The sequence below is a fragment of the Podarcis gaigeae genome (assembly GCF_964106915.1).
Source record: "Podarcis gaigeae genome assembly, chromosome: 14".
NCBI classification, from domain to species: Eukaryota; Metazoa; Chordata; class Lepidosauria; order Squamata; family Lacertidae; genus Podarcis; species Podarcis gaigeae.
Window position 1 is genome coordinate 51,752,402 of NC_139690.1, and position 23,927 is coordinate 51,776,328.

Consider the following 23,927-nt stretch of genomic DNA (forward strand, 5'->3'; position numbering starts at 1 on the left):
ATTTCTGTTGATGTGCTGGGGATTGGGGTGCAGGGGAAAGTGGGGAGTGGGGGGTATAGGGGAACCTAGAATATCATTTATAATATGATTTGTTAATTGTGTTGTATTTACATACAGCAAAGGGAAGCCGAGAGCAATTACATATATTTTAATTTAGGTAATCTTTGTAATATGTTTATGCTAGAAAATGAATATGGATTTTGAATCTGATGTTTGTAAAAAAAAAATGGCTTTGAAATTTAAAAAAAAAAAAAAGAAAAATCATAGAATCATAAAATCCCCCATGAAGGGGCCGTGCACCCACAAATTTCAGTGCCAGGGCCCTGCACGGTACATGGCACCCCGGGGACCCATGGCCGCGGGGCCGAGCTGGCACTCCTGATGCCAACAGCCTCTTTCATGTTCCTATGTAAGGAGAGGCGAGCTTTGCAGAGAGCCTGGGAGTTGCGCCAGGGAGTTGCAAGTTGACGCTCTTGGTTGCTGAGGACCCAGGATGCAACAGGATGTGATGCTGATGCTGCAAAACGAAACTACCCAGCGCAATTTTTTTGGCTGGGAGCCACCAGGAAACAGAGAGAGTGTGTGTGTTACGCAACGGGGAGAGCCACCACCCGCCTCTCGGGGCTTCACGTGACGCCAAGTAAAAGCAAAACTGCGCCTCCGAGGCTGATTCTTGGAAAAAGCAAGCCTCTTCCTCCTCCTCGGTCTCGGGAACGAAAGAGCGCGACTGCTGGTCCTGGCACCCTCCTGGCCGCAGCATGGGTTTCTTCTTCCTGCCCAGCCTTTCCTCGGAGACCTGGGTGCTGCTTCTCGTCTTCCTGGTCCTTCTGGGACTGTGAGTTCAACTCAGAGAACAGGGAGCGCGCACGGGCGGGCGGCGGCTGTTTCTCCGGGATCGGCGGAACCTGCTGCTGCGGGATTCCAGGAAGGAAAGGGCTGGCAAGATGCTCGGGGAAGCGCTGTCGCCCGCGCTTAGCGCGCTGCCTTGCCCGCGGAAGGGCTCCGCGTTTAAGCCCCTGGAGCCTCTCCGGGGAAGACTTGGGCCAGGCGCCCTTTCTGAAACCCTGGAGAGCTCCTAGGGCCGCTCAGCGGGGACAGCGCAGAGCTGGAGGAGCAATGGCCTCACTCGGTAGAAGTCGAAATCAGCCCTTTGTTCAGATCCTGAGGACTGGGAACTTGGCTTTTGGAGAGAAAGGCTGTAGTAGTTCAGGGGTAAGGGCGCCTGCTTTGCAGGCAGAAGCCACCAAGGCTCAGCTCCCCGTGGCCTCTCCAGGCGGGGCTGGGAGATACCCCTGCCTGGAATGCTGCCGGTCAGTGCCGACATTTCTACTTCTGTGTGCTGTGACTTTAGTCTGTGGCAACTTCCTGCGTTTCAAAGGTGCCGTTCTGCCAAGCTGCTGTTTACTGGGAAGGAAGAGGCTAAAAGTGAGAGAGGAGGTGAGCAGCTCTGGTACTTTTCCAGGGTCGCTGCATAGAGCAAAGGGATCTCTCTTCCTCCTCCTCCACATGTTTACAAAGGGCTCCCCATCTGCACGAGGCAGGCAGCTGTTCTGTAGGAGCAGCTTCCCCCAGCTCTGTGGCAGGAAAAGTGCTACCTGATGAATTTCTGCTGAGTCTGTAGCATCCAGTCGTCCTTTGTGTTGGCTCTAATCTAATCTCCGTCCCAGGCTGTGCCTGATGGAGGCGACGCCTGCTGCTCCTCCAAGGTGCAAGGGTCAAAAGTGAGAGTCGCAGCCTCTGCAAAAGTGGGGCCCCGGACACCCACCCCCGAGCACTGCCCTGGTGCCACCACAACCCGCCAGCAAGCAACCAGCTTCTTAGGCTAGCAAAATAAAAAATAAAATAAAAATGTAAAATCTACAGTGTTCAAAATGCCCCAGGACCCCTGAGGCATTTCGTGACTGGTGTGGGTCCAATTTGAAACCAGGTGGAGATTTTTGGATGCCAGGTTGGCAACGGACCTCTCCACCTGTCTGACCCGTGGCCTCCTTAAGCAGGGCGGCAGTAGAGCTCATTCATTGCATTGATTTTCCACCTTTTTCTCCAAGGAGAACAGTTACAGACTGTTCTGTTACAGACTGGGTTACAGACGCTTCAGGTTACAGATGCTTCCAGTTACAGACTCCGCTAATCCAGAAATAGTACCTCAGGTTAAGAACTATGCTTCAGGATGAGAACAGTGGTGGCAGTGCAGCGGCAGTGGGAGGCCTCATTAGCTAAAGTGGTACCTTAGGTTAAGAATAGTTTCAGGTTAAGAATGGACCTCCAGAACGAATTAAGTTCTTAACCCGAGGTACCACTGTACATGGTTGACCTCCCCTCCTCAGTTAATCCCTACAACAGCCCTACGAGGTAGGCCAAGAGGCCGTGACAGGCCCAAGGTCACCCAATGAGCTTATAGATATATGGAACTGAAATGTTATAATAATAATAATAATAATAATAATAATAATAATAATAATAATAATGGTGTTTAGACGTTTCGTTGTGGCACCTGTAACCTAGGTTTTAAGGTGCTATTTGGCAATTAGCTTATATATCTGAGTTTCTAAAACTGACAATGCAGTTTGGCCAGCAGGTTGAATTCTCACTCTGTCTTCCCTTTGCCAGGATCATAGGAACATAGGAAAGTACTTAGTCTGATCTACTGGGCCACCTAGCTCAATGGTGTCTGCCCTGACTAACAGCAGTAATGCAGGATTTTAGGTAGGGCTCTCTCCCAGGCCTCCCTGGAACCAAGGTGGATTTAGAGGAGAGTGTCTAGTTCAGTCACACTGGGCATCGAGCCTTGGGGACACTGCAACTATTATTTAGAATGGAAGGCAAGAGGCAGGGGGCGCCCAAATTTGATGTCGCACAGGATGCCTCTGAAATTTGAGGCCTCTTGTGCACAAATCCTGCTTGCAGTTTTGTTCTTCACTGGCTAGCATGGAAGCCAGGAGGGCTGGAAGAAGATGGAGACAGCCACCCGTCCATCCTCAGCCAGGCTGCTCATTTGTTCACCTGCAGGGAATTCCTGGTTGCCTGTGGCTTCTGGGCGAGCGGGTAACTGCAAGGCCAGGTGGACTGGAATATCTTGTTTTTCAAACCACTTTTCTCATTGACTTCTCTTTGACTGGTTGTCTTTCCAGCTATGGGATCTGGCCATACAATTTCTTTAAGAAGCTGGGAATTCCTGGCCCAAGGCCTCTGCCCTTCATCGGGACCTTTCTCGAATACCGGAAAGTGAGTATTCTGCAGCCAGTCTTGTGACAGTTGCCCTGGGAGGCAATCAAAGGATTGGGGGGGGGAGGGAGAGAGTAGGTGACTTTGGGTGGGACAGGGAGTCTGTAGCTTGTATGTGACTCCCTATGTCCTGTACTGGAGTCATTTTGGAGACAAACGAAAAACTTTTAATACCATGGGACATTTTGAGATTTACCCTCAGAATTGATTTTTTGAATTGTTTTGTTAAATGTGTGTTGTGATTTTTGGTGTGTGCGAGTGAGTGTAGATGGTTTTTCAAATTAAAGTTTTGCAATCACATATCCAACCTTCATCCTAAAAACAAGATTCCATTTCCTCCTGCGTCTTCTACAATAACCCAAATCTTTTACATCTCTATTAAATCCAAAATTCACCATTAAACTACAGTGTTATTCCTACTAACAACTTTAACTGTTTACAATTATTATTATGATAGATTATAAATTCCCCCCCCCTTATTAAAATTTTGGTATTTCTGATTTCTGATTCTTCCGGTCATTTTTTGTCATTTCAGCATAATCCATCAACTTAATCTGCCATTCTTCTCTGGTCAGGACCTTATCATCTTTCCATCTCAGGGCCAATAACATCCACACATAAATTTTATGTATTAAAAAACTACACTCTTTTACTTTGTGTCAACCAACCTGCAAACATTTGCATTAAGGCATGGTTTAGCAGTGTATTGTTATGATTACTGCCCCCCTTTCCCCAAGGTATTATGAAGTGCAAAGTAATGAAAACAAACAAACTATTAAGAACAATAATAAAAATGCCTCAAAACACATGAAGGGCTTGGCCCGGCTTCTGCTTGACTGCTGCTTTACCACTAAATAAGAGCAAAAGTCAACTACTTTTTTGGATTGATTCAGCACTAAAGAGTGTTTTTTTCTGGAGAAAGTAGCAGGGCAAATGGAAAAATCCCCAGGCCCCTGCCTAGGAAGCACGAGACAAGAGAAAGTGTGGACAAGCCCTTAGAACCAGCAAGCCCAATCCAGTTTTTCCTGAGTCCTCATCCTTGGCACCTTAGTTTCCAAACGTTTCTCTGAATCGAAAGGCCTTAGGCTGCTGGCAAAAAGGTAGAAAATACAAAGGCAGTCTTACCTCTCCGGGGAGGAAATCCCACATTCTGGGAGCAACCGCAGAAAAGGTTCCAACCATGATGAGACCATGAGAAGGTGCTCAGCTGAGGTTCTTAGCACCCAGGCAGATTTGCACAGGGAGATGCAATATTCCAGGTAGCCTGGAATCTTAGGGTAAATAATAAACAACCACAACATACAAGCTTCCTTCTCTGCCACATTTATGTCCCACCCTTCCTTCAAGTTTTATTTCACCTTGTCCTTCCAAGAAATGTTAAGGTAGTACCTAGGGAGTACTCAAGGCTAAGCAGGGACTCGAACTCAGGTCTCTGCAACCCAAGACCAGCATTCAGTTCTGGCTGTCCGTGTTGACTATGTCTACATATAGGAGATGATATGGGTGTTTTCAAACAAGCTATTTCCCAAGTGTATTCTAGCAGTCATGTTGTGGTGTGAACAGATGAGGAGGATGAATCACATTCCTGTGGCATGTTTGGGTGTGTTTGGGCTGCTTCTGAGACAAAGCAAAGTTCTTTACAGCCCCTAAGTCTGCCTTGCCCTTAAGACAGCACAGCTGCACTGACGGGAGATGCCTGTTTCTCTGAAAACTGTTTTTATCTCTGCAGGGGATTCTGGATTTTGACCTGGAGTGTTTTCAGAAGTATGGCAAAATCTGGGGGTGAGTGTCCCGCAAAACAGAACCGGGCGTGTGGGGAGGTTGGTCACTGGAGAAGGCAGGTGTGCCTGTTGCTGCCTGCAAATTGTGGCCCAAGTGGAAAGTGTTCCTTGCTGCTATAGAATAAGAATACAATCCTGTGCTCAGGAAACCCACATTTCGCATACTGTACCTATGATACAGATTGAGAAGGTGTGCGTGATACACTAAGCATAATTTGCTCTGCAAACGTTTTCTGGTAGAATTTATTGTCCAGGTTTTGCTCATCGTCAGAGTAGCTTTTGTCACCAGCAGCTGGTCATTTTATTCCTCTGGCTCTTGACTTCTGGGGTTTTAACAGGTAATCATTCCAAGTGTTGGCTAAAAGGCAGGGCTGGAGGAAGTGTAGCCCTCCAGGGGCTGTTTGGACTACATGTCCCATCATCCCTGGCCATCAGCCATGCTGACTATGGCTGATGGGAGCTGGAGTCCAATGACACCTGGAGAGCCACAGGTTTTCCACCATTGCAGCTGGAGGTTAGGTAGAGAGTCCCAATCTGACACCAAAAAAGAATCCTGATTACCTGTTAGGGTGGTGGTCTCTCCCAGTTGCACAGCCACCTGCTGTGAATGCTGTAGATCTCTGGATTTCCTGCATCTAATGGTGTCAGCCTAGATGGTTTTTAGGAACCAGCTCCAGGGTTCATTGTTTCTAGCTTCTTGCCACAAACCAATTGTTACATCCAAGCAAGAATTACCAAGATTCTTCTTCTTCTTCTTTCTGGGCAATTAGAATTTTTGACGGCCGGCAGCCTATGATGGCTATTCTGGATCCTGTCATGATCAAAACCATCCTGGTGAAAGAATTCTACACCCATTTCACCAACCGCCGGGTAGGTATCTGCTGGGGAACTGTCTCTGTCAAGAGAGATGGTGATGGATTTTGGATTCTTTTTAAAACTTAGACAACAGCCTGGATCTCACAGAATGTGACGCCGTGCTTTGCTCAGCCAAACTGTGGCTTGCTCAGGCATCAAAACTCAGCAGAGCAAATTTACCATGGTTTGGCAAACCCTGATGTCAAGCCATGGTTTGATGTTGGGTTACAAACTGTGGCATGCTTTAACTATGGTTTGCTGTTTATGTCCAAACCCAACATCTTCCCTTAATGGTATTTTGCCACCCCAGGCCAGACGTTTGCCCAGGTATAGAGATGTGAGCTATGAGCATCTAGAAAACTAAACCACTCCCATGACTGGGCAATTCTCAATGGGGCTTTTTCTGAAGGAAGCTCTTTCTTCTGTGACTGTGACTGTTTTGTGAGGAGTGGGGGGAATTTAAAGGGACCAAGCTCTGATTCACGGATATCTGGCCACCTTACTTGCTAAACCTACTTGCAGTGCTATAATTAACTTTTCAGGGGGGGGGGAATAGGGCTGACCTTTCAAACTACACACTCATATCTGCTTCTCATAAAAGGAAAAGATAAGCTGGCAGAAGTCTGTTGCCCCATTCAAGGTGGCAGGAAAGCATTAAGAATTTTTACGTAAAGAGTGCATTTGGCAGGCGTGTGGCAAAGAGATGGGGAAGCCAGCCAGATTCCCAAAAAATATTTTCCTTCCCAGCTTGCAGAGTCAGCCAGAGTTCAGGTGATGTGGTGAGGCAGTGCCAATCATGATGGTTTGGGGGGGATATCAGACAGGGGGTGAAGTGTTTGGGTGGAGGACGGGGAACAAACCAAGCTTTGGGGAAGTAAACCATGTTTCCCTCCCCCATCTGTGAGGTGGATCTTGTTGAGTTCAAACAAACCATGGCTTGGCACTTTGTTCAAATACAGTCAATCTCTACGTTTGTACAAAAAAAAAAAAAAAAAGAGTGTTTGTGGTGACAGCTGCAACTCACTCCCAGTATTGATTTCTTGGACTGCTTAGGACTTTGGTTTGAATGGAGAACTGGACACCTCAATAATCACAGTCCCAGATGAGCAATGGAAGCGGATTCGCACCGTCCTCTCGCCCACCTTCACCAGCGGGAGGCTGAAGGAAGTAAGTCCTCAGATCAACCCATCTCTGATGCCATGTTGCCTAAGAGGTGCTTTGGGTAGATCACTGCCAGTCTTTAACTCTGTGAGTAGATCGCGGTCTCTTGGGATTTGGCCACCCCTGATTTTATTCCAACTCCCTGCAATGCAGGAATCCGGCCCATGGCCATAATGAGGGCACCAAGTGGGCCTTCCTGGGGAGAGCATTCCACAAATGTTTTCGCCTTCCTCAGTTTCCCTGCCCTCCAGAAACTGTTTTCACACCGCCTTGTCTGCAAGGGAAGTTACGTGTGTAGCAAAGGATTCTGGGTTATGTTTTGGGGGCTGCTTCCAAATTCCAGCTGCTGGAAGCCATGGGAGCGGGGAGAGTTCTTGCTCTCGAATCCTGCTTGCTGGATTCCTACAGGCATTTGGCCAGCTACTGTGTGCTGGTCCTGGGGGGGGGGTCACCGTGAGGCGTGGTCAGAGTCCGGTCCTGGGCCGACGGTCTAGAGACTGTCCACCAAGGGCGAAACGGGGTCCAAAGCAAGAAGCCGGGTGTGGTCAGGAACTCTGGAAGAACAGGTCAGGGTGCTGGCAGGAACAGGTTTCCAACATTGTTGCTCCTGCAACCTGGGACTGGGCTGACTGGCCAAGTCAGGGGCCTGAGCCTGCCCTGGCTCCAGATGCGGGGACTACCTCGTTCACATGCAGCTGCTCCACTACCAGTTGGGTCAGGGGAGGCTGAGGCGGCCTCTGGGTCTAGTAACCCATCGACGTTTCCTGAGCTGCAGAGACTAAGGTCTTGGAGAAGAAGAGACCTGAGTACTCGCAGGAGGACTGCTCGCCTTCAGGTGAGACAGGGAGGTGAGTCACCGGGGGATCAGAACCGGCTGCTACCCTGTGAGAGATAAAACGCTGTTGGACCCCGCCCCAGGTTGCAGGAGCAACATTGCTGTTTGCCAAAACCTGCCTGAGACCCTGTGCCTGACCTTGCCTGGTTTCCTGCCTTGACCCTGTTGGACTGACTCCTCGTGGAATCCTTGGATTTGGGACTGGACCTGGACCGTGTTGCTCGGGTTAACCCCCTGGCACAGCACAGTGAGCTTGAGAATGCACCCCCAGAAGAAAACCTCTCCTGCTCCTTGTGGGTGTCTTCTCCAGGGCCAGTCTCTTGACATTGTGAAGTGGCCAATCCAAACTGCTGCTTGTTCTATAGCTCCATTTTAATGGGGTCTCTGCCACCATTCAGGTTTTTCTCTGCATTTCCAGATGCTCCCCATCATCAACCGATACGGGGGAATGCTGGCGAAGAACGTCCAAAAGAAATCGGACAACGATGAACCCATGGACATGAAAGAGTGAGTTATTTCTTGGGGGGCTGTTGGGGGGAAAGGAGCCCATTTTAGAACCGAAATGAATTCCAGGAAACTTCCAGGAGGAATTCTGAGTACAGTCATATCTCTTGTTACGTTTGCTTCATGATACGTTTTTTCAGGTTGTGTCCCGTGGCGACCCGGAAGTACCGGAAAGGGTTACTTCCGGGTTTCGCCACTTGCACATGCGCAGACGTGCAAAATTATGTCACGTGCATGCGCAGAAGCGGAGAATCATGACCCACGCATGCGCAGACGTGCAGGCGCGGGTTGCGTTCCTTTCAGGTTGCGAACGGGGCTCCGGAACGGATCCCGTTTGCAACCAGAGGTACCACTATATTGACACATTTTTGCATAATTACAAGGTTGAGTGTTTTCTGGAGTGTCTCACTGCAGAGTTCAGCAGGAGTTTGATCCCCGTATGGAAAAGCTGCGTGTTCCTGCATTGCAGGTGTCAGACTATAAGATCATCAGGATCCCTTCTAACTCTACAGTTATATGAGTCTTTGGAATACATGATTGAATACGCCTCCCATGTAAAAAACGAAACAAATTTCTATAGGAAAAAACCTAGAGAAAATAATGCAAACAAAAAGTTACCCCCCCCAGTTCAGCTTGTGCTGTTTTTAGACCCAGGAAGGAAGGAGTACGATGATATTACAGCGGAGCATTGTTCTTTATTTAATTTTTTTAAGTGTATGTTTTGAAATATTAAGTATGTGGTTGCTAAATATGTTTTAATTGACACATTTTACTATGAAAAGAAATCCATGGGAAGTCATAATTGCATTTAACAAACCTATTAAACAGAAACAGCATAATGAAGAAAGGTAATGATGTACAATTTCCCACAACCATTATGGAATCTTAAAAATAAACATGTAATTTTTAGATGAAGTCTTGTACAGGCTTGAGATGTATCCAATAAACAGAGCTGATTCACAGGCCAGGAAGGCCTGAGGTCATGCGGATCACATAGCTGAGTTTAAAGTCCTTGCAAGATTCATTGTGTGCTTCTTTCTGCTGAGGGTCTTCTCTGGGAGAACTTCATGTGACCCACAGCCATCACATTTCATGTGTGTTTCTTCACCTCTTCCCTTTCCCACAGCATCTTTGGCGCCTACAGCATGGACGTTGTGACCAGCACCTCGTTCAGCGTTGACATCGATTCCATGAACAACCCCAACGACCCTTTCGTCAAGAACATCAAGAAGTTCCTCAAGTTCAGTTTTCTGAGTCCATTGCTGATTCTGATAGGTAAGAGACACTTGTCTGCTAAAGTGGGCAGGCAGAGAGGTTGGGGAGAGGACCCTCGTCAGCTGGTGCACCGCATACCTTCAGGGGCAGGCTTCCAGGGGATCTCTTGCATTTAGTGGGAACAAGGAACCAAGCAATGGTCACGGCATGGCTTTGCACAGTAGGCTAAATTCCAGTGATGCAGAAGTCAAACAAAAGCCAGAAGTCTACTTCGAGAAGCAGGGCTAGGATTTATTGTGGCAGCAGTAAATGCAGTAAACTAATGTGCTTGTATCTTCCTGGATCTAGCTGCACTGGCTCCCGGTAGAGTATAGGGTCAGGTTCAAGGTGCTGGTCTTGACCTTTAAAGCCCTTTGTGGCTTAAGGCAGGGGTATGCCCCTCAGAGGACCTTAAGGTCCATGAATAACCATAGTTTAGAGGTCCTGGGCCCTAATGAAGTCAGACTATCCTCCACCAGGGCCAGGGCCTTCTCAGTGATGGCTCCGACCTGTTGGAACGCTCTGTCCCATGAGACCAGGGCCCTGCAGGATTTAACCTCCTTCCGTCAGGCCTGTAAGACAGAGCTATTCCACCTGGCCTTTAATTTGAATTCAACCTGATATTTTATTTCCCTTCTCTTCCCTCCCCCTCTCCCTCCCCTTTTATGAAGATCACCCGCTCTGAGACCCCACAGCTAATTCTCCCCTGGCCTCCTCACTGGCCCAAGTAGGACCAGTTCAGCCAGCTAGCCCTGGGGATTATCTAATGCTTATTTCCCCTAAATAGATTTCTGAATTTTGAATTTTATTGTTGTTCATGATTTTATACTGTATTTTATGCTGTTTTTACAATTGTTTTAAAATTGTTGTTAGCCGCCCTGAGCCCGGTTTTTGAACCAGGAAGGGCGGGGTATAAATAAAAATGTATTATTATTATTATTATTATTATTATTATTATTATTATTATCTATAATGTGTGCTTATAAAGAGTTTAGAATTGTAAGGCTGAAACCGCATGTAAAGGATGTTTGCACAGATAACTTTACCACATGTTTGCCAGGTCTCAGGCTCTCTACCTGAACTGCCCAGGTTTCAGCTTCTACCTAAAGATCTCCGGGGAAAGGAGTTCTAGCTCTTGAAGAAGCAGAGAGAGAGGCGACTTTGGTCCATCGTATTCCTAGCTTTTCTGTCTCTCAAGAAGAGCTTGGCAAGATTCTTTGACCGTGTGTTCTTATTAGACTGCTGCTTCGTTGTATCTTCTCAAAACGCTGTTCTGTTTTTCTCTCTTCCAGTCGTCTTCCCGTTCCTCACACCGCTGCTGAATAAACTAAACTTTACCCTGTCATCTACTGCCTTCCTCGAGTTCTTTACTAATGCTGTCACAAAAATCAAGAAGGACCGTCAGAAGAACCAGCACACGGTCAGTGTGGCCCCTTCCTGAACATCGCATGTGGAAGGTCAGGTGTGTGATTGACACTCCGTTCTGTCCTGCTAACCTTTGCCTCTGTCTCTGTTCCCTTGCAGGACAGAGTTGACTTTCTGCAGCTCATGGTGGACTCCCAGATTTCAGGCAACATCTCCAATGAAACAAGTTCCTATAAAGGTAAATAGACAGGTGGCACCTCCAAACAGTGGCTGTGTTTTGTGTCACAGCTTGAAGGGTGTTTTCTTTACTCTGACATATCAGGGCTGTACTCCCTGTTTTGGGATTCCACCTTTACAGAGATCCTTGACATTTCTGGCCAACGCCTAGGCGAGTGAACTAGCTCTGCTGAAGTTCATTCAAGGTGAAAACCTGAATGTTCACTTTAAAACCATTTGTTGTGTATTTCCTGGTTGCAGGGATTGCTAGGTTTCCGAAGGGAGTAGAGGTGCCCTTGCGTACATACATACTAACAGAGCAAACCTAAGCACAACCTGGTTTCTCTTTGCCTTGGCTCCAGGGAGGCTAAAAAGGTTATGCAGCCCGAATTGTGCTGGGCTTTGGGAAGCTGCCAAAGGGCGACCCCTAAGGGACCTGACCCTTTGAGATATGCAACTGGATTTAGGAAGACTGCTTGGGAACTGAGAATACGATGCTTCACACTTTTATCATCATTTTTTTTTTTGTATGCCGCCTTTCCACAGTTAAAAAAAAATGCTGAAGGCGGCTTACAGCATAACAAGATTTACATAATTACAAAAATCATAAACAATAAATATATTTATTTATTTATTCAAAATTATAACAAGACATATTATGCAAAAGCATATCATCCTTGTTTTCCCCCCCCCATTTGTCCTCCTTCCCCCTCCACAAAACCCACCCACCCCCCGACTTCCCTCAGTTCCAGTCTTTGGTTTCTCTAAGAATGCTGTTTTCTGCAAGTTGTATAGATCCTCAAACTATTTAGCTGATTATTATCAATAAAAAGTTTGTGAATGTTTATTCAAAACCTGCCAAGGAGTCCAGTTCGCTTTGTTGCGTCTTCAGGTACTTTGTAAAGGGTTCCCATTCATCCTTAAAGTCACAGTTATCCTTGTCCCATAGCTTATATGTCAGTTTTGCCAGTTCTGCATAGTCCATCCATTTTTCTTGCCATGATTCTTTAGTTGGGGTTTCTTCAGTCCTCCATCCTTGCGCTACCAGAACTCTCGCGGCCGTTGTCGCATACATGAAGATGTTTTTCAACTTTTTTGGCAGGTCTTTCCCTATAATCCCCAACAAAAATGCCTCGGGTTTTTTTAACAAATGTTAAATGGAACATTTTCTTCAATTCGTTGTATATCATTTCCCAAAATCATAAACAATAAATAAACCACATCAAAAAATGCACAACCAAATGGGAAACAATTTCCACATAAATCAAAATCCAAAACCAAGAATACAGCATTAATATCACAGTTTAAAATGACATAGGTAAAAAATAACAGCAATTTAAACAAAAAAACAAAACAAAATGGAGCCCTCTCTGCCCAGCAGCAGCAGTGGCAGCAGCAGTCCTTTATAGAGCCCATCAGGCCCAGGCCAGGTGGTGAGTGGCGGGACTGGGGCCCTCAGGCGCTGAGCAGGGGGGTCCTCCTGGGTGGTAGCCGCAGCAGCAGTCCTTATAGCCTGCCAGGACTATATGTCGTTTAGCTAACTAGTTACCTAAACGACAACTAGGAGGGATAGTTATAAGACACGGGGGATGGACGATGGGTGCATATTGTGCCTTTGGGACTGGAGAAGTAGGAGTAGATGTATTTTGAAATGGATTGAAATGAGGCCACAAGTGATTTTGAGGCAGGTACCACATCCCGAATAGTAAGACTGTTGATCCCACCCCGATTTGTACTGACAGCTTGTTTGTAGTGTTGAGATGAAGTTGTGTTTCCCCTCCTTGTTTGCTTTCTTCTGCAGCTCTGACGGACAGAGAGATTATGGCCCAGGCCATTGTATTTATTTTTGCTGGTTACGAGACCACCAGCACCACTCTCAGCTTCTTGTCCTACTGCCTGGCCACCCACCCAGATGTGCAGCAGAAGCTGCAGGAGGAGATCGATGAGGCTCTTCCCAACCAGGTAAGAGCCTCTGTTTTGGTCTCAAAGGATGATGCTCATCAGGTCTGTCTGATGATAAATGCTTTGACTTGGAGGGACATAGGCAAGCATGGAGAAACCTGTCTCCTGGTGGCTCGTGGGACAGGCTCAAAAGCATGATGGCGGGTGGGAAAGCTGGTGGACTCCAGATCCCATCACCCCAGCCAGCATGGCCAGTGGTGATGGATCATGGGAGTTGTAGTCCAACAACATTTGGAATCCTTTGGGTTCCTCACCTCTGGTCTAGAAGGTTGACATACCAGAAAACAAAGGAAAACAAAGATGTTGAAGCCATCAGATAGATTTCACTGGCAGTTTTCATCCTAATTCCCAGTAATTGAGCAGGATTTCAGTACAGTGGTACCTCGGGTTAAGTACTTGATTCATTCCGGAGGTCCGTTCTTAACCTGAAACTGTTCTTAACCTGAAGCACCACTTTAGCTAATGGGGCCTCCCGCCGCTGTGCCACCGGAGCATGATTTCTGTTCTTATTCTGAAGCAAAGTTCTTAACCCGAGGTACTATTTTTGGGTTAGTGGAGTCTGTAACCTGAAGCGTCTGTAACCCGAGGTACCACTATAGTGTTAATTGACAAGAATGGAGGTATTGGAACTGCCACCACGATTTGTGTTGGGCATGCATGGCTGCCACTCTGGACAAAGGTGGACAGGTTCAAGAGGGCGGAAACACATTCTGCTGCTTGGTATAAAGAGATCACAGGCGAACTGGGAAAGCAAATCAAAGAAAACAAAGCAATAAAATCTGGTGGAATTTATGAAGGGGGCAAATAGGAACTGCAGAACTGAAGGCTGGAGCTTAATTTTCCTGAATCCTGCCCTTAATAAATATATGTTTGCTAAATAATCCTACCTTTTAAAGCTGTAAAATTAGGGGTCTGGGAGTTCTCGACCAGGAAAAAACAAAGCAAAGTATTTGTGTGCAAACCAAATAGTATAAATTTGGGAGAGGGGTTATATTTGTTTGTTTATCAAACATGGATTTTATTTTTCATCAGGGCCAGAAATTTGGAGGGATGGAATTCATGGAAAATGGCTGGGCAGCAACTGGGTTCTGCTTCCCCTCCCTCCCTTTCAGCCAGGCCGGGCAGTCCGTGAGTGGTACTGGTGGGGAGTGTACCATTATGCCTCATCCAGTAGTTTTTCTAATTCATGGAGGAGGAGAAGGCTACTGCAATGATCTCAGGCAGGCAAACAAGCCCCGAAAAGAATTAATGAGTTTCTGGCAGTTTTATGGCATGTTTATTTACAAATCACATTGAGAGTGCGGTTCTGAGCCTGCCGCTCTTAGCAACGAGTCAGTCACTCTGAGGCTCTGCCCCTGTCACAACACGAAAGGCGCCAAAGTCCAGTCTGTCCTCTATTGTACTTCTGTTGTATTTTAACCCTTTCAGCTCTTCTGGTTTGGCGAGAAGGTGGGTGGGAAACCCCCCCTCTCATAACAAGAGCCCTCTGAATGCTGTTTCTCTGCTGGTTGCATAGCAACCCCCTTAATGCCGTCCATCTCTTCCCCTCCCCCTGTCTGCGATCTGTCTGTGTCTGGGAACTCTTGGTGAAGGGGGGGAGCTAACCCCCTCCTTCATTCTTTCATCTCCAGAGTCAGACTTTGGCCCTCTCTGTACTGGCAATCCTACATCTCCAGAGCTTGACTCTGTTAGGATATTCCGTTCCACCTTAAAAAGAACAGGCATGATTGTTGTGTGTGACATGCCTGTTTACAGTCTAGCACTGCTTGCTGGGAACTTCCGTTTTGTGTATAGCTTTTGCTTTAGCTGCTTGCTTGGACATGAAAGGGAGAAGTTATGTTTTTCCTTTGTCCTGAATAAACTGCTTGTAAATATGCTTTACATATGCCTCTTTCTGCCCTTCTGTTGCGAAGAGTTTTTTGCTGATTAGAGCGTGCTCCAGCTTCTGAAGAGTTCTGAAGCTGCAGGTCACTGTGCCAAGGACCGGAGATTACCAAGCTACCATCCGGTGGGCTGGAGCCAGCTGGGGGCCTGCAAATTGCCCCCTTTTCCTTGGACACATCCCAACAGACTCTTCCCACGCATTCAATTCAGTCATGTCCCTGACAGCTACCAATGGCTACCAGCCATGACAGCTCTTCTCTTCCTCCACAGTCAGAGGCAGCAGTGCTTCTGAAAACCAGTTGCAGGAATCCATGAGAAGGAAGACGACTCTTGAGCTCATCGTTCTGCTTCTTGCTTTCCCAGGGGCATCTGGTCAGCCATTGTGATGAAGCTGATGATGATGATGATTTATTTATACCCTGCCCATCTGGATACTGGACCAGATGGGCCATTGGCCTTAGGTTCCTGATGTTTTATTTTCCTCTTTTGCAGGCCACTCCCACCTACGAAACCGTCCTTCAGTTGGAGTATCTGGACATGGTGGTGAACGAAACGCTTCGGCTTTATCCTCCAGGAGGGCGGATCGAAAGGGTTTGCAAAAACACCGTGGAGATCAATGGAGTGACGATCCCCAAAGGAACAGCGATCATGATTCCTGCCTTTGTCTTGCATCGTGACCCGGAACACTGGCCGGAACCGGAGGAGTTCAGACCCGAAAGGTGCGTTGCAAGGAAGGAGACTCTTCCTTCTCCCAAAATCAGCTAATAAGAAATCCTGGCGACAGGAGCAGGAAACCCAAGAGCGGGTGTGATTATTACAACACCTACACAATGCATTTATCATTGTTTGACATCCGCTGTCTGCGCTGCCATGCGGGGACTTTTTATAACCTACACCCATAAACTGTGCATGGAATTTAATTAACTATATTGGGGGAAATGACACCTAGATGGTTTCAGCGACTGAAAGATTGGCCTGGTTTTATGCCCAGCGGTTAAAAGAAGAGCTATAGGGCAGCTGGTGCCAAGCCATGAAAATGTTTGCAGAAAATGAAAGCCAAAAAGTGATATACTTCTTCCAATGTTTGGGGAGGGGGAATGATTTAATTCCTATTGATAATGGGGAAATAATTTGTCCATATTTTGCATTTACATCACTGAAAAGGTTTACATGTCCACAACATACTTGCAATACAGAAAAGAAGATTAAATTATATTTTCCTGGTGGTTTCAAATGAGCTGAGCGTGAAAATCTGATTAATAAGCAAGATACAATCCAGACAGAAAGTGCTTAGCTGCCATATCAAAACCTAACTAATAAGTGACATTTAATCCAACCAAAGTGTTTAATTGTGCTATAAGCATCTTTCCCCAACTTTCATCCTTTCTCCCCATTCATCTCTAGTATCTAAGCTGAATTAGTAATATCTTATTATCAAGAAAGAGAATCCTATTTTCATAACATTTCTTGAATCTCTAATTTCTGCCTTCCTTCATTGCTGCTGGAGCAGAGGCTGCATGTATACCGTGTCTTTGAAGCACATTCGAAGCAGATTCTCCCGTTCAAAGTATTCTGGGTACAGCAGTTTGCTAAGGGCTGCTGGGAACTGCAACTCTTGGAAGGGGAAACTACATTGCCCAGAATTTTTTGCAGGGAAACTGTGTTTCAGAGTGTTTTAAAGCTACAGTATGTATGCAACCTTAGCCACCTCCATTAATTTTGATGGGATCTATTCAAAGGTATGCATAATGACTGGTTACAACCCAGTTGAAGGTTGTACACCACCTCAAGCTTTTTGCAGGAAATGGGCAAGATCAATGTAATAATGAAATATGTTTTCCCTTAAGGAATATATCTACCCTGGGCAGCGATAGCAGTTTTCAACCAGCAAACTCACAGCTGCAGCAACTGCTTTGAAGAACATGCCTGTTTAACCGGCCCATGGACCCCCACTGCCTGCTCAGGGACTCCCGACGCCCGCTCAGTCAGCCCCTGTGCACCGCGCTAAATCGTCGCAGAGCAGAGCGGGGACTGCCTTCCGCGATGCTGGCCAGCTTCCCATTGGCTGCTGGAAGCTCCTACAGCCAATGGGAAGCTGTGCACAGCTCCACGCCGGAAGGAGCATCAGAAATAGCATTTGCGCATGTGTGTGCACGCGCACTCCGGCCCACCACGGCATCTGCGGGACCATGTACCAGCCCAAGCCACAAAAACGTTCCTGACCCCTGATCCATAGCTTGGCCAATCAAATTCCCTCCATAATTTGATTCTCAAGCCCCAGATGGGCTCGCCCAGAAGTGAAGAAACATTAGGTGTGTTTTGCTTCCAGTATCCTTCCTCACCTCACACGTCTCTCTTTTCCGATCTGGAAACAGGTTCAGTAAAGAGAACAGGGAAGCCATCGACCCGTATGTCTTCCTGCCCTTCGGTGCGGGTCCACGGAACTGCATAGGAATGCGCTTCGCCCTCCTGGTCTTGAAAGTGGCGATGGTGGTCTTGCTGCAACGATTTTCGTTCCGTCCCTGCAAAGAGACTCCGGTAAGCTGCAGCATTCTGTCCGTTTCGCCTTAACACAAGGCCAACTGCTCTATTAGCACTGAATGGCTTGCTAAAACCAGATGGCTGTATACATTTTATTTCCCCCTCCACACCTCATTCCCAGGCCAGAAGAATCACACCTGTCTCTGAGCACAGGTGTGATGTGCTGACAAGGTCTCAATCATGATGCGGCATTCTGCACTCATGGCAGCTTCTGGATAAATCCATCCCCGAAGTAACCAATTATTATTATATTTATTTTTAACCTTCCTTTTTCCACTGACGAGGGCTCAAGGCATTTTGCAGATAAAATAGGAACAGCTAAGAAACATTGGGAGGGGAAACCCAATCATATTTTTTTAAAAAAAAAAAGCATTAATAGAATTAAATCCAGCTATATAAAGATATATTAAAACATACACATAATTACAATAAAAACAGCGCAGCCACTGCCATTTCCTTAAAAAAAGTCAGTTCCCAAATGGCTGCTGGAACGAGAAAAACTTCACATGCTGGCAGAAGGACAGCAAGGAGGGAGCTAGTTTGGCTTCTTGAGGAAAGGAGTTCCGAAGTGTGGGAATGTTCAGGGAGACAGGAGAGGATATATAGTTCATTAATATCCTTCCTAAGTTGCTCTAGCAAGTTCCTTTACTTAGCAGAGTTTCACATTCCCCTTTTAAACGCACAGCGGGTAGCTGGTTGCAGGCTTGTGTAAGCCTCTCACTGCCAGGTTCCTGGTAAGTTCACTTATATCCCTCTTAAAAGAAGAAACACACCACAATCTTGTGTGAAGTTTACTCACATCATCAGTTCACAGTTGGATCCCTGAAGGCAGACTTAGTTACAAAGTATATACACGTGGATCTATCCCATGTGGGGACAATACCAGTGTCCTCTGTTGGCTGGAAGCTGGAAGCCAACAGAGCATCTCTAGCTAAAAAGCTGCTCCAACGATGGAGGAAGTCAAAAGAGAGTGTGCTGTGTGCCTTGTCCTTTTTGTTACCTGGACAGGTAAGGTAATGGCCACCTCTAGTCACATGCAAAGGATGTATGTCCCAGTCAGGAGGAAACAGGAAGTTTTTGACTGGCTGGACCAAACATTCCTCCGCATGTCCACTCTAGGAAAACAAGGAATGTTGTACTTGACTGCTACTTATGTATCACATCCCACACGAAGTTGCTTGGGAGGAGCCAACCCCAAGAAGGCCCTCTTCTGCGTCCCCACCTGTGAGGGTGGCAGGACTAAGAGAAAGGCTACCCCCAAAGATCTCAGAGCCCATTTGTATGAGGGAGTGCAGTTTTTCAGATCACTTGGACTTAAGCTGTGTAGGGTTCTATATAAGTCGTAAGCAGCACTGTTGAATCCATAGAGTTGGAAGGGACCCTGAACATCATCTAGTCCAGCCCCCCCCCCCCAATGCAGGGATGTGCAGCTGTCCCATAGGAGGATTGAACCTGTAACTGTGGCATTAGCAACATCATGCTCTAACCAGCTGAGCTATCCGTTATTCAAAGCTGATGTTCCTGAGCGCTTTTGAAAGGCAGCCCCATGTAGAGAGTGTCGTGTGTGGAGGAAAACTTAAAATACGTTGCAAAGTTCCCCAGAAATAGACCAGAGGCAATTGTATCTCATCCAGCAGAGCTTTACTGATACTGAAGGCGAATGAGCATCATGGTCACTTTCAGGATTGGCACTGTCTGTAAGAACTCCAGTTGCAGCAGACTTAACTTAAACTTCACAGTAACTTATAATAAGTTTAAACCTTAACACTATAGCATACAGACCACCACACCAGAACAAAAAGATAGAAAGAGAAAGTGAGTGAAACCCAGGCTCCTTCTGCCTGACTATTATATTCAGCATGACCTTGACAGAAAGGATAACAGAACCAGTTTAAATCAGCTGTACTCAGCTTCCCAGGAGTAGGCTAAACATCAGAAACCTTCTGCCTGCTTCTTTCACATAGAAAGAAACCTTCCAAGACATTCTTGAGCTAAGTAAAATAGGAAAGATCTCTAGACATCAGACCAATACTTTCTGTACTAAGAAATGCAAACTGACAGCATTACAGTAATCCAAACAGGATGCAGTTAAGGGCTGTGTCCTTGTGGCCAACTCAGACATCTCAAGGAGCAGGCGTGATTCATGCACTTCTGTGGCCAGGCTTTCCTGGTCCAGCAATGGCCGTAGCGTTTGATACGGCCATATTTGGACTACTGTGTCCAGTTCTGATTGCCTCACCTCAAAAAGAAGGTTGGCAAAGGTTTAGAACGGGACCGCAGGAATGATTGGGGGGATGGAGTAAATCTTTGATGAAGAAAGTCTGCAGCAGTTAGGGCTTTCTCGTTTGGAGAAAAGATGAGTTCGAGGCAAGATGATAGAAGTTTTTAAAATTATCCCTGGCATGGAGAAAGGTTTTCCTTCCTCTCTCTTAACACTAGAACTCATAGATCATGGGTAGGCAACCTAAGGCCCGAGGGCCGGATCTGGCCCAATCACCTTCTAAATCTGGCCCCCGGACGGTCCAGGAATCAGTGTGTTTTTACATGACTAGAATGTGTCTTTTTATTTAAAATGCATCTCTGGGTTATTTGTGGGGCATAGGAATTCGTTCATTTCCCCCCCCCCCCCAAAAAAATATAGTCTGGCCCCCCACAAGGTCTGAGGGACAGTGGACCTGCCCCCTGCTGAAAAGGTTTGCTGACCCCATCATAGACATTTAATCAAGCTGAATGCTGGAAGGTTCGGGACAGATAAACGAAAGTCCTTGTTTATGCAGCACAGAGTTAAAGTGTGGAACTTCCTCCTGCAGTGAGGGCAACCATCTTGGATGGCTTTTAAAGAGGACTGGACAAATTCATGGAGGAGGAGAAGGCTATTGACAGCTGTTAGCCACAATGGCTATGTCATGCCTCCACAGTGATGCTTCCTGGTTTCCCAGGAAGATCCTGCTTCCTGGTTCCCCACAGGCATCTGATTGGCTGTGGTGAGAACATGATGCTGTCTGAGATGAGCCCCTATTGGCCTGATTCATCAGGCTCTTCTCATGCAGCATGAGGTGTGTGTGAACTTTGCAGTTGCTTCTGCTGGACCTTCCCTGCTCCATCCCACTTACTGCTCATTTTTGCTTTCTTTTGATGACAAAGATCCCCATGGAACTGGACAGCAAAGGGTTCATGAAACCGAAAAAGCCCAACATTCTGAAGCTGGTCCCCAGAGCCGTTGCTTCTCCAGAGGAATAAAGGAAGGGGACACAGCAAAGAGGCAGAGACAGGCGCTACCTCCCTCTTTCCACGCTGTGTTGCCTTCACCTCACTGAGGACTAGTGACTTGCGTTGACAGAACTGCGCAGAGGAAATTGTGCCTTTTATTTCTCAGAGTTTTACTGACTTGATAATCTGTTTACTTAAGCTTATGTGGTAAGCCGCAGTGAAGACTGAAGACATATGCAATTTTTAAGACCTTATCTTTAGATTTTAGAAGTTTGGGGGTTATATATGCTGCTTCTTGGCCAAAGGTCAAGGTTTCATAATTTAAAATCATGGGAAGAAAGAAATTGCAATATGTACTGTAGCAGTAGATGTCAGTGTTTTCAGACCTGAGGTCCCATTTTAACCTAAACATGGATTTGCAGGACGCATTCCTTAAGGTTATTTTAATCATGTATTTGAATGGTGGCCATGTTGCAGTTGGGACCCACTTTAAATCAGGCTGTGACCTTGTAGTGCATCCCCACCAATCAGTGAAAGGCAGCCTCTAGCTTCCTGTGCAACTTTGCTGTCCAGGGCTGAGGTTTGCAATGTTTTGATAGCGTCCAACTGAGGCACTTTGTGGTTCTCCCACATTTGCACCTCTGAGCCAGAAAATCCCCCTCTCCCTTTTCCCCAGCTCCACTCCACTAAATTCCCCATCATCTCCCCTACCTCTGTGACCCGAACAGGAAGACCCATTCCCCACTCCCCAAGGCGAAGCACTGTATTCTGTTACTTACCTCCCGTATGTTGCCAAGATCTTTAATGCAGAGGTCTTCAACTTGGGTTGCTTTTGGAGGTGAGGGGAGACATCCAGATGACTCTCAGAGACAGGGCCTTCTTGGTGTTGGCCCCCTGTGTGTGTGCAGAACTCTTTCCATGGATCGATCTGCCAAGCCCCAACACCACTGACCTTTCTGTGCCACCTTTTCTCTTAGACGTCACAGGTTTAGATTTTATTGTTGAACACCTTTGCCAATTTCCAGTGTGGCAGCACATGTTTGAACGTGGATTTTTTTTGTGATGCATTATGTCTGCTGCTGGACTGTTCAGTTTTCTGTGCCACCCAGAGGCCTTCTATTCATAGATATGCATAGATATACATAGACATATATAACATAAATAAATCTATGGTTTGCAACAGTTCTTTTTGTGCCTGTTGCTGAGCGATGGGTGGATCTTGAGATCGGTGTGCCCAGGGTGTGTGACATGTGCTGGGTCCCTGAGTGTCAGACTTCGGAGAATTGCTCCCCACCCACCCCCAATTGACTGTGTATCAGCAGAACAAAGCAATTAGAGTCCCTTACCAGTTTAAGAGCGTTTAATGATCAGAGCAAAAGAACAACGCAGCCATTCTCTGAATAAAGGTGCTTCACTCCTACTCCCCCTCCCCAGTTATCTTCATCACTTCCCCCCCTTTTTTTTTTAAATATTTTATTAAGGATTTTCTTGTTTTACAGAAGTGTAGTGCCTCGTTTTGTTTTTTTCTTCTTCTTCTTCTTCCATGTAACGTTTTTACAAATCCGTTTCATTTGTTGAGGCATTAGGGGGAGAGGAAAACAGAAAGAAAAAAGAAAGGGGGGTGGGGAGAGGGAGGATGGATGGGGGTGGGGTCGGGTGGCGGTGTTTCTATTATGTTTAATGTATGTAGAGTTTGGTGTCAGCGTTGCTTGTGTTGTTCACTTGTGTTCCTTTGGTGGTGAGAGAGGTTGGGGTTGGCTTAGGGTGTGATTGTTTGCTTGTGATTGGCTGTGGTGATCTTTGTTTTCGTGTGTGAGTGAGGTGGGTGGGTGTTTTGGATCAGGTTAGCCATATTGATTTGTATGCTGTTGGTGGATTATTGTCGTTGTCCTGTTGGGCTGTGTATGTGATAAAGGGGAGCCATACCAGGGTGAAGGCGTCTTCTTCTGTTTGTCCCCGTGTCAGTTTCAGTTTATTAGTTAAGAATGACATAGGCTATGAGATTAACCTCACTTCCCCCTTCTTGCAACCTGATCTCGCAAGCACTAAACCTTCTGCGTAGCAACCTTATCAGCTGTCCTTGCCTTTGGAGAGATAGGCTGGACAGTGTCAAGTGAAGCGGAGTCCATTATCTCTTCCTGTTCTGCTTCTTCTAGCTGTTCCCCACTCGGCTCTGCCCAGCTGTTGTTTTCCGAACTATGCTTTTCTGCAAACCATTTCTCTAAATCTATACCGCTCCACTGTTCCTGGGCAGCTTTAGGATCCTGGTCAGGAGCAGGAAGAGAGGAAGGTTCCCACCATTCCTCTTTCGAGCTGTAATCCTCAGTCTGGTCTCTGACACTGAGCATCGCTAGGGGTGACTTGTGTCTACATGCAGAGGGCCAGGAGGCCAGCTGGCAAGCCCCAGCTGTGCCGTCTCCATCCATCAGCCTGTGCTCCGATGTAAATCAGCAACCCGGACTTCAAGAGCCAGGGCACGCTATTAGCAGAGTGTACTGCGTATACAGAATAGGTGTGAGGCTTATGAAGTCATACTATAACTACAGATTTATTCATCATAAATCAGGACAAAGAAACATGTCCTCTCTCTCTCTCTCATGTTGTCTCAGAGAGAACGGGAAAAGCAAATGCTATACACAAATGGAAGTTCCCAGCAAGCTGTGCTGGAATGTAAACAGACATGTGACATGCAACAATTCCACACGTCTGTTCCTTAAGGTGGAACGGAATTCTCAACACCTTGTGCCCCCATCGCCTATTTGCTTGCACTCCCTGGCTGGCTATTATTTTATTGTTGATGTATTGCTTTTCTATTCTGCCTCTTTTTTCTCTCCCTCTTCAGTCCTCTCCTGGTCATGGGAGACAGTGGAGCAGGAGAGGGGGGGCAGGCAGAGGCAAAGCAACCTGCTCCAGTACCCAGAGCGGTACTTGTCCCAAGGGGCGTGGTGCATGCCCCAGGGGTGCTGCCGATCCGGGGGTCAGCATGTTGTACCTTTTGAATGGTACCCAGGGCGAACCACCGCCTCCCTCAGAACGCCCCTGGGGGCAGGAGGAGGAGGCATGGATGTCCTTGACCATGCATAGGCAAACGCAGCCCTCCAGATGTTTTAGGACTACAATTCCCATCATCCATG

At 46.8% G+C, this 23,927-nt stretch overlaps 1 protein-coding gene and 1 long non-coding RNA gene across 3 annotated transcripts in view; one reads left to right on the plus strand and one right to left on the minus strand.

Annotated features, from left to right (window-relative positions):
• Window positions 1-22,239, minus strand: part of LOC310831385 — a 50,246-nt gene extending 28,007 nt beyond the window's left edge. For both annotated transcript variants that reach the window (XR_014557837.1, XR_014557838.1), the window contains exon 1: window positions 22,140-22,239. This is a non-coding gene — a long non-coding RNA (uncharacterized lncRNA). The remainder of the gene's footprint in view (window positions 1-22,139) is intronic.
• LOC310831203 (cytochrome P450 3A24-like) lies at window positions 623-21,978 on the plus strand. Its single transcript, XM_083711623.1, has 13 exons — window positions 623-835; window positions 3,132-3,225; window positions 4,955-5,007; window positions 5,777-5,876; window positions 6,915-7,028; window positions 8,276-8,364; window positions 9,488-9,636; window positions 10,908-11,035; window positions 11,140-11,218; window positions 12,998-13,158; window positions 15,535-15,761; window positions 17,418-17,580; window positions 20,728-21,978. The coding sequence occupies exons 1-13, from the start codon at window positions 759-761 to the stop codon at window positions 20,821-20,823; spliced, it is 1,530 nt and encodes a 509-aa protein (XP_083567749.1). The 5' UTR covers window positions 623-758; the 3' UTR covers window positions 20,824-21,978.
• Window positions 22,240-23,927: the final 1,688 nt, after the last annotated feature.